At 42.4% G+C, this 12,959-nt stretch overlaps 1 protein-coding gene across 5 annotated transcripts; it reads left to right on the top strand.

Moving 5' to 3' along the window:
* The first annotated feature begins 376 nt into the window (after nucleotides 1-376).
* LOC120031518 lies at nucleotides 377-9,192 on the top strand. 5 transcript variants are annotated; one of them, XM_038977301.1, is made up of 10 exons: nucleotides 377-502; nucleotides 1,647-1,677; nucleotides 1,822-2,405; nucleotides 3,219-3,266; nucleotides 3,761-4,027; nucleotides 4,252-4,287; nucleotides 4,394-4,450; nucleotides 6,083-6,152; nucleotides 6,388-6,439; nucleotides 9,099-9,192. In XM_038977301.1, exons 3-9 carry the CDS (start codon nucleotides 2,249-2,251, stop codon nucleotides 6,407-6,409), a joined length of 657 nt encoding a protein of 218 aa, XP_038833229.1. In that variant the 5' UTR covers nucleotides 377-502; nucleotides 1,647-1,677; nucleotides 1,822-2,248; the 3' UTR covers nucleotides 6,410-6,439; nucleotides 9,099-9,192. The 5 variants fall into 5 exon arrangements, with proteins under 5 accessions (XP_038833229.1, XP_038833228.1, XP_038833227.1 ...); XM_038977300.1 differs by lacking the exon at nucleotides 9,099-9,192 and having other exon boundaries at nucleotides 1,825-2,405; nucleotides 6,388-8,152; XM_038977299.1 differs by lacking the exon at nucleotides 9,099-9,192 and having other exon boundaries at nucleotides 6,388-8,152.
* The last annotated feature ends 3,767 nt before the right edge of the window (nucleotides 9,193-12,959 follow it).

Below are 12,959 nucleotides of genomic sequence, written 5' to 3'. Positions count from 1 at the left end.
TAAAATGGACTGTGAAAATGTGATGTGAAATATGTTTAAATGTGAATCACGTTTTTATTTGGCGTACCCCAGTTTGGGAATACCTGACCTAGAACAATAAAGAGTCCTTCAACTTGTCCATGTAGAAGAACCCTTTATGGTTCCAGGTAGAACCTTTTCACCCAACAAAGTTTAGAAGCCTTTATTCCAAAGAGAATGAACCCTTGCCCCTGTAGAAGAGCCCTTTAGAACCGGTTTTCTATATGTAATACAGCTTTATTTTTAGGCTAATATGAATAGGACTATTATGCCCATGCACATTTGAAGCACCAGGAGGAGATGTTTCTCAAATTTCAATTAAGTTCAATCACTCTTTATATAAGGATCATACCGGTACTATCCAGTCCAGCATGTGTATTTTCTTGAAAGTTTGTTAAAGCATACTGTAGGCGACACCTGACAACTGACACGTACTGGGCTCACTCAAACTTCGCGACAATGCTTATTATTATCACAAAGTTGAGTAAGTCTACATTCAAACATATCATCTAACTTAACTTGTATGATTTTAATGTTCATTATTGTGCTCGGAATAGTCTATACGTTCCGGAGTTTAACTGTATCGGTTGGGCTGAGTAAGGCCTGCTAAGCTATTTCTGAACTTTGTAGACATATTGCGCGCAGAAGCCCGATAATTGTTCTCCGATAATACGGTCACGGAGGAAAGGTGAAAACTGTATGGGGTTAGTTATCATAGTCTTTGATAATGCTGTGTAGAGTAGCCTATTTTAGCATATTACAATGTAATCTAAGTTTATACATTTTCACAGCGGGGATCTCAGTCTGCATCGAATAGCCTAAACAGGCCTATTTTTTTATATTTTTTTTGTGGGGGGGGGGGGGGGGGGCGTTGCATGATAAGCCAAGATCATAAAATAATACGTTTAAGGGCGTCTTTCATAAAACAATGTCTATGAACTTGGGTGACAGTCAGAATTGACGCAACCCTAACAATTGCAATGAATACTATTATGCTATTAAGCATAGCCTAAACGGAACATTACATTTTTTTTATGTCGCCCGTGCAGAATAGCCTGTATTTCGTTGGGTAGTCCTAAATAAATGTTTGCCTGCCTTAAACTCGTAGTTTTAATACGACTTCAATTTTGCCAGGTGAGTCATCGACATCATTTATGATTATCACATTTTGGAAGATTAATGGTTAATTCAGCTTAATCGTTATCCTATTTAGTGTGTGTAATTGGTCAAATATAAGCTATTATAGTAGGACTTTGGTATTTATATTAGCCTGTGCTATTTCTCTTGACCTGTTCTTTTAGATTTTTTTTATTTTATTTTTATTTTTTAGATAAGGCGCGTGTAACTCCAATAACGTGTGACATGCCATTTACAATTCCAATAGTTACTAGCCTAGTAAAGAAAAAAGACCTGTCCTCAGACATCACAAGGTCCATAACGCAACTCATACTCTACAAAAACGTAGCGTTTTATTTTGCTTGGCGTTATTTGGCAGTAGATCATTAATGTGTAAGCATTTAACAGCTGATGAATTTAACTAGGCCTACATCATATTCTCCAGGCACCTATTTACGTTTTCCCAACGTCACGATAATGATTCACAATTACTGTTTTCATTTACCCCACAGGTGGATCATTGCAGCATGCTCAGGAAAGTGGGTAAGACTACAAATAACTCGTCTGTGTGTGCACACACACGTTTGCTTATATCATGGATTGGCATTGACCATGGCAGGTTAACCCAGATGATAAATTGTTTCAATGTCTTTGTATTGATTCAATGTCTTTGTGCTGGCTTCTCAGCAGATATGCAGCACAGCATCTGGACTGATCATTACCCTGAGAAAACACCACATCAAGCTGAGAGTGACAGTTTTGTAAGGCCTATCCCTAGCAAAACAGAGAGAATAAAAGGACTCAACAGCTACAGGACACCAGGAGTGCCTGTTACTTGTGCTAATCTACCCGTGCAAGTGTCTGAAAGCCCTAAGGATCATTGAGTTATCTCTGGTCATGTTAAGAAAAATGGTCACGTGGATGATTTCTACACTCATGGGACTGACCAGAGATCTACCCGCCCAGGATGTGTCTCTACAGTGGTGAAGAAAATGTATGAGTCTTCAGGGGATCACCAATCCAAAATGGGGGTGTAACAGGGTACAAGAGAGAGGCAAAATGGAACATTGCTACCTATAGAAGAGATGAAGAGGCCCCAAATCTTAAATTAACCATGGCTCAAAGTCAGGAGTCGAAAGGCCTCCCACTTCCTGTCACCCAGCGACTTCCTGTTACCCAGTGTGTGAGTGAACTTGCAGCTCCTCGTCAACAAATGAAAATGACCTTTTACAGAAGAAGAGGGGCTGGGATGGAGCATGTGAAATATACTGGTATTTATTTTTCCTTTCACTTGAATTGTTACGTGTTTGCAGTAGCGGTGCGTGGGTAAAAATCACTGGGGAAGCCACGCCATGTGTTGTGATACTTGCGTTTTTATTCTATAACCTGTTAGTTCATATGCCTTGCGACCGTGATATATAGGCCTAAGGCCGAGACAATAAGAAGACAGTGGCAGAATTTTTTTTAAACACACCTTTGTTTCATCACAAAACCAGAGAGCAACCTCTGTCCAGTGAAGTCCACAAAGCAAGCATATTGCATTTAACAAACAGTTACATGATCTACAGCATGGTCAAGCAAGTTAATGTTTCCGAAATCGTCTGACCACTAAACAACTATTGATTTAGAACCACGGAAAGTTACCGCAAGTCGCGAAGAAAACAGGAGCTGCCTCCACTCTTCCAGCACCATTTCAACTTCAACCTCATCAAATCACCTATGCTTAGTCTAATACAGTGACAACTAAAAGATATCAAAAACAATTTAGTCCAATTAACGTAAGCTAAATATCATGTGGCTGTCAATGGTTTGGATTTCTGTGTGCTCGTGCAAGTAGAAAAAGACATGTTGACTCACCCTACTTGTAGAGAAACACCAATGCCATCCTCCTCTCTTTCACGTTGATGAAACAGTCTATCACTCTGTCAAACAGTACACTGTGTTTGCAGTACTTCTGATACTTTTTCAATTCATTCATGTTCAGCTTGTGTTGAAATCAATAACGTTGAACAAAATAGGTGCTTTTGGTGATTGTTACAACAATGAAAACAAAAAAAAATAACCATAATGTCCTGTGTTTCCAGTGTTTCTTCAGGTCTTAATCGTCACTGCACTAATTCAAGACTCTGATGGTGAGCTCTGCCTTTTTATCCGTTTGCTCTTTAAATGTTTAGAGATTATTTTTGCAGTGAAAAGCTCTATACATTCTGATGTGTGTTTAGATTGATAGAGCAGCCAGTCATGTAATGAGCTCAACTTGACTGACACACATGCAGCAAGTGGAACACTCTCTCAGGAAAACTCCTGTAAGTGAGGATGTGTGATCAGTTTATACTAGTAGAGGCATTCTCTCACTTCATCTGTTTCACCCTCTCCCTATGTCTCTTTCCCACCCTGTATGAGATATGTACTGCTTTAAACAACTAAGCAACCACAGATTTTTAGTTGTGTGGCATTTTACTATTATTTTCAAATCCATCAATAAAAATGTCATGGAGATTTTAAAGTTAAATCCATCTATATGATCAACCTCCTGAGGAAAATGTAATATTCCAAATGTGTTCATTTTAATGTTCCTACTTGCTGCCTTTGTGTTCATCCATGCCTCCTTTTCGTGTTATCTCAGGAAGCTGTTCAGCCTGCAATGACGACAGATGTGCAAAAGTGCAGACAATATATGGATCGAATGACACCATAGTGTATCAGAGAAGTAACCCCATGGAAAACCTCACAAGTTGTTCCACCACCTCTGCACCACCTCCTCAGAGTCGGAGGTGTGTTTTGTGTCTTCCTGATAGAGATATAATCCTCTTTTGCTCAGACAGCTGGGAAGCAGCTGGGCTGCTCGACTGGGAGGTTGATGGCATCCGATTGAAAAACATCTTTATGGTTGGTAAGTATAACATATGGCTAAAATAGGACTCAATAGTGAATTAAAGCAATGTGACAAAACAGATTTTGATATAACATTACTATTCAACTGTCAGGATGGGAAATGTATCTTCAGTTGCATATTGTCTTTTGTTTTTTTAAATGTGATTTGTTATTCTATAAATAAGTAATTTAAATACCCTTCCCTCAATTGATGTTTATAATCATTAACTGTTTTAATGACAGACTGCCCAGCGATGAAGACTGTTGATCGTGTAACAGGTAAACATCTGTTAAAACATTGATGTTAGAAAATAGAAAGTGATATATTCACCTATAAAGATCAATACCATATTTCTAAATCAAATATGATTTTGTATCCCCTAAGACCTTACCCCTGGTGAGATTTCTGGTACCCTCAACGCTGGTAGGATTGCCGGTATTGGTATGTATCTATGTACCAGTAGTGTTTTAAAAAATATATATTTTTGGTGTTTTGTGTAACTTGAATAAACACAAATTACCTATATTTTTTGATACTAGAGTTGGGAATGTCAAGACCAAAATATATTTTGTAGTTTTTTAAAAGTATGAAAATAAAGTCAGCAAAAAAAGAACCGTCCTCTCACTGTCAACTGCGTTTATTTATGTGTAAATATTTGTATGAACATAACAAGATTCAACAACTGAGACAAACTGAACAAGTTCCACAGACATGTGACTAACCGAAATGGAATAATGTGTCCCTGAACAAAGGGAGGGGGGGGGGGGGGGGGGGTCAAAATCAAAAGTAACAGTCAGTATTTGGTGTGGCCACCCACTGCATTAAGTACTGCAGTGCGTCTCCTCCTCGTGGACTGCACCAGATTTGCCAGTTCTTGCTGTTAGATGTTACCCCACTCTTCCACCAAGGCACCTGCAAGTTCCCAGACATTTCTGGGGGGAATGGCCCTAGCCCTCACCCTCCGATCCAGACGTGCTCAATGGGATTGAGATCCGGGCTCTTCGCTGGCCATGGCAGAACACTGACATTCCTGTCTTGCAGGAAATCACGCACAGAACGAGCAGTATGGCATTGTCATGCTGGAGGGTCATGTCAGGATGAGACTGCAGGAAGGGTACCACATGAGGGAGGAGGATGTCTTCCCTGTAACGCACAGCGTTGAGATTGCCTGAAATGACAACAAGCGCAGTCCGATGATGCTGTGACACGCCACCCCAAACCATGCCGGACCCTCCACCTCCAAATCGATCCCGCTCCAGAGTACAGGCCTCGGTGTAATGCTCATTCCTTTGACGATAAACGCGAATCCGACCATCACCCCTGGTGAGACAAAACCACGACTCGTCAATGAAGAGCACATTTTGCCAGTACTGTCTGGTCCAGCAACGGTGGGTTTGTGCCCATAGGTGAGCGACGTTGTTGTTGGTGATGTCTAGTGAGGACCTGCCTTACAAACAGGCCTACAAGCCCTCAGTCCAGCTTCTCTCAGCTTATTGCGGACAGTCTGAGCACTGATGGAGGGATTGTGCGTTCCTGGTGTAACTCGGGCAGTTGTTGTTGCATTCCTGTACCTGTCCCGCAGGTGTGATGTTCGGATGTACCGATTCTGTGCAGGTGTTGTTACACGTGGTCTGCCACTGCGAGGACGATCAGCTGTCCATCCTGTCTCCCTGAAGTGCTGTCTTTGGCGTCTCACAGTACAGACATGGCAATTTATTGCCCTGGCCACATCTGCAGTCCTCATGCCTCCTTGCAGCATGCCTAAGGCACGTTCACGCAGTTGAGCAGGGACCCTGGGCATCTTTCTTTTGGTGTTTTTCAGAGTCAGCAGAAAGGCCTCTTCAGTGTCCTAATTTTTCATAACTGTGACCTTAATTGCCTACAGTCTGTAAGCTGTTAGTGTCTTAATGTCCGTTCCACAGGTGCATGTTCATTAATTGTTTATGGTTCATTGAACAAGCATGGGAAACAGTGTTTAAACCCCTTACAACGAAGATCTTTGAAGTTATTTAATTAATTATCTTTGAAAGACAGGGTCATTTCTTTTTTTGCTAAGTTTATGTTTATCCATAGTGGTCTTCTGTGCTGGGATTGGCCTCGTGTCAGTGTTGGGAATCTGTTTCTGTTATCGCAAGATTGAACGGTATGTACACAATTTAAGATTAATAGTTTAAGGGTCCTCTTATCCAGATTTTATGACCTCTTTAAAATATCAAGTTATAATTAGAAAGGCTATTCTCTATTTTATATCATAATCTAACCACAACATTCTATACAATAAAATGCTAATGTATTTATTAAAACAGCTACAACTAATAAAATTGCTAAACTTTTATGGCTCAATGTTATTTTCTCTCTCCCCTTTTGTGTTTTTACAGCGATCGTCAAGAGAGGAGATAGGTTTGGTCAAATTTGTCCCCCACCCCTCAGGTGATAGGTTTGGTCAAATTTGTCCCCCACCCCTTAGGTGATGGTTAAGACAGCTATTGCTTGAACAATCTTTCTCCTATTTTTAATACTAATGCATGATTTATTTCGATATAAAAAAAACAATCTTAGCTTCTTAGTCAGATTTTTTATATGCGTTACGAAGGACAACTTGTCATCAATCCAGACACCCAGGTACTTATGTTGAAAATCAAGCTCAATTTGTGCTCCATTTATAGCGCACATATGCAGGTCCTCAGGGTCAACATTTCGTGACCTAGAGAACTGGATGAGCTTGGTTTTACTTGTATTTAACACTAATTTAAGATCTGTAAGTGATTTCTGAATTGAATCAAAGTTATGTTGAAGTTCACGAATGGCCTGCTGCACTGAGGTGGCACAGGAATACAAAACTGTGTCATCTGCATAGAGATGAATGCTAAGAGAATTAACAGTGTTTCCTATTCATTAATATACAAAGTGAACAATAATGGACCCAAAATCAAACCCTGAGGAACACGTTTTTGAATCAAGAAATTCTGATTTAACCCCATCTATGAAGATGGCCTGAGTTTTGTCGCTAAGATAATCCTGAAACCATAAACAGGCTCTATATCCCAGGCCTACTCTTGGTCATTTCTTCAGCAAAACAGAATGATCAACAGTGTTGAACGCCTTTGACAGATCAATAAACAAGGCAGCACAGCTCTTTTTATCATCCAAGGCATTGACAAGATCATTAACAACTAGCGTGGTTGCTGTGGTAGTACTATGCCCAGGCCTAAACCCGGATTGGTTTATATTAAGAAAACAATTATCAGATAAAAAGGAACGAAGTTGTACATGAACCAAGGATTCAAGAATTTTAGCTAAACAATGAGTCTTGAAATGGGGCGATAGTTGTCAAGATATTTTGCATCCCCACCCTTATGAAGTGGCAGATTTCCAAGCTTTTGGAATACTTCCTGATAACAATGTTAAATAAAAAATGTGGTTTACTGAGCCAGCAATAAGGGGTGCTGCACACTTAAGCAGACCAGGATCCAAATGATCAGCCCCTGTGGATTTTCTTTGGTCTAATGTTAACAAAGCATCCAGGACTTCTTTATCAGTGAATTTCCCGAAAAGAAAACTCCTGACCAGCATGTTCAGTATCATTCAATAGATTTTCACCATCTACATCCAAACTACTCTTTTCAAGAGCTGCCTTTGAAATACATTCAAATATAAAGCCTGCAGAGATAAAATTGTGATTAAATCCATTAATGATATCAATTTTGTCAGTAAAAGGGCCAGAATCTAAATGAATTTATTGGGGAGAGAAGAGGAGATACAACCCTTCAGTGAATTAACAGCTTTCCAAAATGTAGCTTGGTTCCCCGTACATTCAGATAGTGTATTAACATAATAATCAGATGTTGCTTTTTTTTTAAAAACTAGTTTTACACACAGACTTCTCAACTGCCTAAACGACTGCCAGTCCGGGCCCGAGTCTGTGAATCTAGCTTTGGCCCAGGCAGCATCTCTGTTTTATATGACTTAAGATAGCTCTGGACTGAACCAAGGGCAATTTTGTATTCACATTTTTTAAAGGGAGCATGTTTAACTACAATACAATTGAAAACATTTGAGAAGTGGTTCAGAGACAACTCTGGGTCAGGTATAGATGCAATACAATCAAAGTCACCCAAATAAAAGGTAAAAAAAAAAAAAAAAGGCCTGTTCATTGAAATGTTAAAAATGTATCTTGTTGATAAAATGAGGTTTGGATCGAAGCATCCGTATATCCCTGACACATGCAATGGGACAGTGGTCAATAATATCCAAAGCAAATACCCCACTCCAAGCATATTTCTCTGGAGTATTTGTAAATATGAGGTTAAAGTCAACTTCGTAGGGTCCTTTAAGTTTGGACGTGTGGGCTTTGTAATCAGCTGGGTCAAATTTAGATTGGTACAAAAATCATTTAGACAATCAGCATCCTGCATTCCCCCTGCAATATTAAAATCTCCAGCGATCAACACCTCTGGGGTAATGAAAATGGCAATTAAATCAGTGAGTTCGTTTAGTACACACTTCTTGGCAGAAGGTGGACGATAGATTCCTGTACCTGTTATTCTTGAGTTTGAACACAACTGAAGACTTAAAGCCAACAATTCAAATAGTTTAGGACTAGAAGTAGCCTTTAACAGAGAAAGAAAGATTCTTTGTGTAAATAGCAACACCGCCACCTTTGCCTTTCCTAACAGCCATGAACATATTGTAACCATCTATAGCAACATCAGAGTCCAGGGTTTTACCAGTTAACCAAGTCTCAGATACAATACAAATATCAGGGTCTGCCTGTGAGGCCCAGATCTTGACATTATCAATTTTAGGTAATAAGCTACCAATATTAACATGTAAAAATGTCAAACCTTTTCTGCATTAAAAATCATACGGAGTTTAAAAACTTTGAGATTTCAGAACAAGAGGATACTCAAAGATTGGATTATACCTATTAGGAAAACAAAGCAGCAATAACAATTACATTTCTCCAGTTAGCACCATTTGGCATGTCACCACTTTCAGATACAACATGTGGAACTCTCACAGTGACCAATGAGGAGATGGTAAACACTGACTTACATGTAACGCTAATATTGTCCTCATATCTATTTAGTTGACCAACAACCTTCCCAATGTTTGATGACAACAGCCGGGAGCCATTTTCACCCAGGTGAATTCCGTCTTCCACAATAAATCTATCAAAGCTGTCCTTTGTGTTCGGTTTCTGCTTCACACTGCACGCTCAACCCAGATCCAAAATAACCTGTTGCTTTACACCCTGAGACATACATGTATACTGACATTCATTTGGTGAGGTGCTTTCTAACCCCAACTATGTATCCTATATTAAGGTTTTTAATTGATTTACTATTGAATCAAATCTGACAAATGTGAAACAAATTATTGGGCTGCCAATATTTTGTCACCATCTATGTAGCCAGGCAAACTGGGAAAACTTCATAGTTAGGAGACAATTATTCTGGTTTCAATGTTATGCACCTGGATTACATTATTATTATGTTCATTGCATTGAAAGGGATCTCTTATCTTTCATATCTGATAGTGATGTGAAAAATCTGAACCAGCTAAAATAAAAGGTACTTTATGGGTAAGCATCTGTATGAAAGGGATTGAGGAATCCCAATCAAAACAACTGAAGTAAAGCCAGATTCAGGTTGGATATTCGCCTGTAGTTTTCCTTACGTCCACCAACAGCAGTTAGGGACCGTCAACATAGTGACAAATCTAATTGATCAAATTTCAATAGCTCTTTAACCATTACTCCTAAAACTTTCAAAACTGGTTGTAGCTAACCCAAATGGCATAGACACACATTGCACACACTTTTTTGTCGATTTACATCTTGCACTATTTTAAATTATTTAAAATAGCTCCTTGGTCATGTGACCTACTGACTTCAAACAAGGTTCAGAATGTACACTCAGTAGGCCTACACATTGCACACCCTTCAGTTTTCATCTCACACGATTTTACATACATTTTTCTAACTTCATAATTTCAATAGCTCCTTGGTCATGTGACCTACTGACCTCAAACTACTTTCAGAATGTACACGGACTGGCAGAGACGGGTGCCACAAGGCATCCAGTGCAGTAACGCGACCGATCCCGGAGAAGCTGGCGGGAGCCCCGGGGAGAGTTCTCTTTTCTTTGTGAAGGGCAGGGCGCCCTGGAATTGGTTCGCCCCGAGAGAGGGGTCCAAGCACTGGAAAGCCTTGCGGTTTCGGCTGCGTCCGGTGAGCTCTCCCTGGCCCTTGAAAATCTGGGGGAGAGGGTGTAAATCTCACACCGGGCCGTACCCATATTCACAGCAGGTCTCCAAGGTGAACAGCCTCTGGCATGTTATAACAATGTAGTTAAGGGAAGTTGGCAAAAAAGATCCGGGATAAGGATTGGCTCTAAGGGATGGGTCGGTCGGACTGGGGTGCGAAGCAGGGCTGGGCTCGAGCTGTGGCTGGGGGAGCAGTCGCTCTGTCGCCCTCCTCTCGTCACTATTGGAAGTTCGTTGTGCGGCCCATCTTGCGGTCTCTCATGCGTGGTCTCGCAAGGGGCTGCGTGCGGGGGTTCGTCGGGGTGGTGTCCGTCGGAGGGCCGAAGGCGGACCTTTGGGGAGTTGGGTCCAGCAGTTGGTGGCGGCAACTCTGGATGCGCGCCGGGCCCTTCTCGTGGATCTCCTCAGCTACAGCGCTCACCGGCCCCACACATTGTAGGTGGGGAGGTCTCCTCTACACTCACTAGACTTGAGGCGGAGACTAAACCCATTGGCTCCGCAGTAATAGGGCATTGCATGGATCTGGCTCATGCCCTACAAAGTGGGGAGAGGCATCTCCAGCTTGTCTGGGGAGGGAGGCCTACATCTGATGTGGGTAGTGCCGCTAGATACTGCAATGGGTATTTGGTTCTCAAGCCTATAAGTATTGCGCTGGCACTTGATGTCGATTGGGTGTAAAAGTTAAAGTCCGCTGAAGGTTAGTAGCGGCAACTGATGTCCAGTTTGTAAGACAGAAAAGCCTCTGATGATACCACAGGGCGTGACTAATTACATTTGGTGTATTTGCTTGGCTGAGAAGCCAATGGTGCGAAGCTACCATCTGTGGGATTATGACTGAATGCCTTTAAGTCAGAATCCCCTTAAACGTAACGATACCATAGCGCCGCGGTTCTTCGGTTGACCCAGGATAGCCTGCCTCTTTTGGCAGGTGAGTAAGGCCGTCCGTGATGGGGTTGGGGTGCGGCCGGAGGAGTTGTCGCCCCTCTCCTGATGCACACCGCATGGTTGTGGGGAACCTGATGCTAAATCACTCGTAGACAACCTGATTCTAGGTCACGGTTTCGTACATAGCAGTGCAGCTCACTCGCTGCGATTTATTGAAAGTCATCCAAGCTTTTGTCGGGGACAGAGGGCGTCTTCCTCCACCATCCTCCTCCTTTACTTACGGGTTACCAGGTGAAAGCAGAAAGGCCAGGGGCCAGACTCAGAGTGTGAGAGAGCCCAGGCAGGTGTGTAGAAGGCATAAAACATTGACATTGGGCTCTGAATAGGTAGGGGGCTAGGTGGTGGTCGCCCATCCGCCCAGGCCCATCCTCTGGTGGGACTGTGAGTCAGGTTAGCTGTGGAAGTCAAATGGTCACCAGGTGCACGAGGAGGCCTCCCCCAAGGCAGGGGGCACTCAGAGTCCGAGCAAGGGCGGCCAGATTCAGGGGCTGGGGGCAGCACTCAGGCTGTGGAGGTTGGGTTGGAGACTTAGTCTCTGAGCGGATAAAAGCGGGCGGGTCACCAGGTGCACATGGTTCCTGACAGCGGGACATAGACGTCTTAGTAATTCCAGGGAGTAAGCTATACTCTAAGGCCAAGGGAGAGGGGTGTTGACCGGGTAGGGAGAGTAGGTGTGGAGGCCTGGATGTCTGTAGTTCCAGGGAGTAAGCTATACACTCTCAGGTCCAGGGAGAGGGCAGGCAGGTGGGCGGGCAGGGAGTGTGTAGACCTAGAGGCCAGGAGTCAGAGGTCACCAGGTCAATGGGGGCCTGCATGGAGGTCAGGAAGGCCCCAGGGAGAAGGCCCAAGTGAATAGGTGTGTGAGTGACACTGTCCTTCAGAAGGGCAGAGCAGGCTAATTAATGTAAAAAACGTGTGAGATGAAAATGGACAAACTAAAGGGTGTGCAATATAAAAAGGGTAGTAAGTGGACATTCTGAACCTTGTTTGAGGTCAGTAGGTCACATGACCAAGGAGCTATTGAAATTAGTGTCATTGGAAATTCATGTAAAATTGCGTGAGATGAAAATGGACAAACTAAAGCATTTGCAGGCCCACTGAGTGTACAGTCGTGGCCAAAAGTTTTGAGAATGAAAATGTATATTTGTGTCACGAAGTCTGCTGCCTCAGTTTGTATGGCGGCAATTTGCATATACTCCAGAATGTTATGAAGAGTGATCGGATGAATTGCAATTAATTGCAAATTCCCTCTTTGCCATGCAAATGAACTGAATCCCCCAAAAACATTTCCACTGCATTTCAGCCCTGCCACAAAAGGACCAGCTGACATCATGTCAGTGATTCTTTCATTAACACAGGTGTGAGTGTTGACGAGGACAAGGCTGGAGATCACTCTGTCATGCTGATTGAGTTCGAATAACAGACTGGAAGCTTCAAAAGGAGGGTGGTGCTTGGAATCATTGTTCTTGCTCTGTCAATCATGGTTACCTGCTCAAGGAAACACGTGCCATCATCATTGCTTTGCACAAAAAGGGCTTCACAGGCAAGGATATTGCTGCCAGTAAGATTGCACCTAAATCAACCATTTATCGGATCATCAAGAACTTCAAGGAGAGTGGTTCAATTGTTGTGAAGAAGGCTTCAGGGCGCCCAAGAAAGTCCAGCAAGCGCCAGGACCGTCTCCTAAAGTTGATTCAGCTGCGGGATCGGGGCACCACCAGTACAGAGCTTGCTCAGG

The sequence above is a fragment of the Salvelinus namaycush genome, chromosome 37, assembly GCF_016432855.1.
Source record: "Salvelinus namaycush isolate Seneca chromosome 37, SaNama_1.0, whole genome shotgun sequence".
Taxonomy (NCBI): Eukaryota; Metazoa; Chordata; class Actinopteri; order Salmoniformes; family Salmonidae; genus Salvelinus; species Salvelinus namaycush.
This window is presented reverse-complemented; position numbering and strand designations above follow the sequence as displayed.

Coding starts and splice junctions, on each gene's coding strand:
- LOC120031518 (XM_038977301.1), top strand. CDS start 2,249: ATGGCTCAAAGTCAGGAGTCGAAAGGCCTCCCACTTCCTGTCACCCAG. Junction 4,028..4,251: donor GAAAAACATCTTTATGGTTG/GTAAGTATAACA, acceptor TTTTAATGACAG/ACTGCCCAGCGATGAAGACT. Junction 6,153..6,387: donor TGTTATCGCAAGATTGAACG/GTATGTACACAA, acceptor GTGTTTTTACAG/CGATCGTCAAGAGAGGAGAT.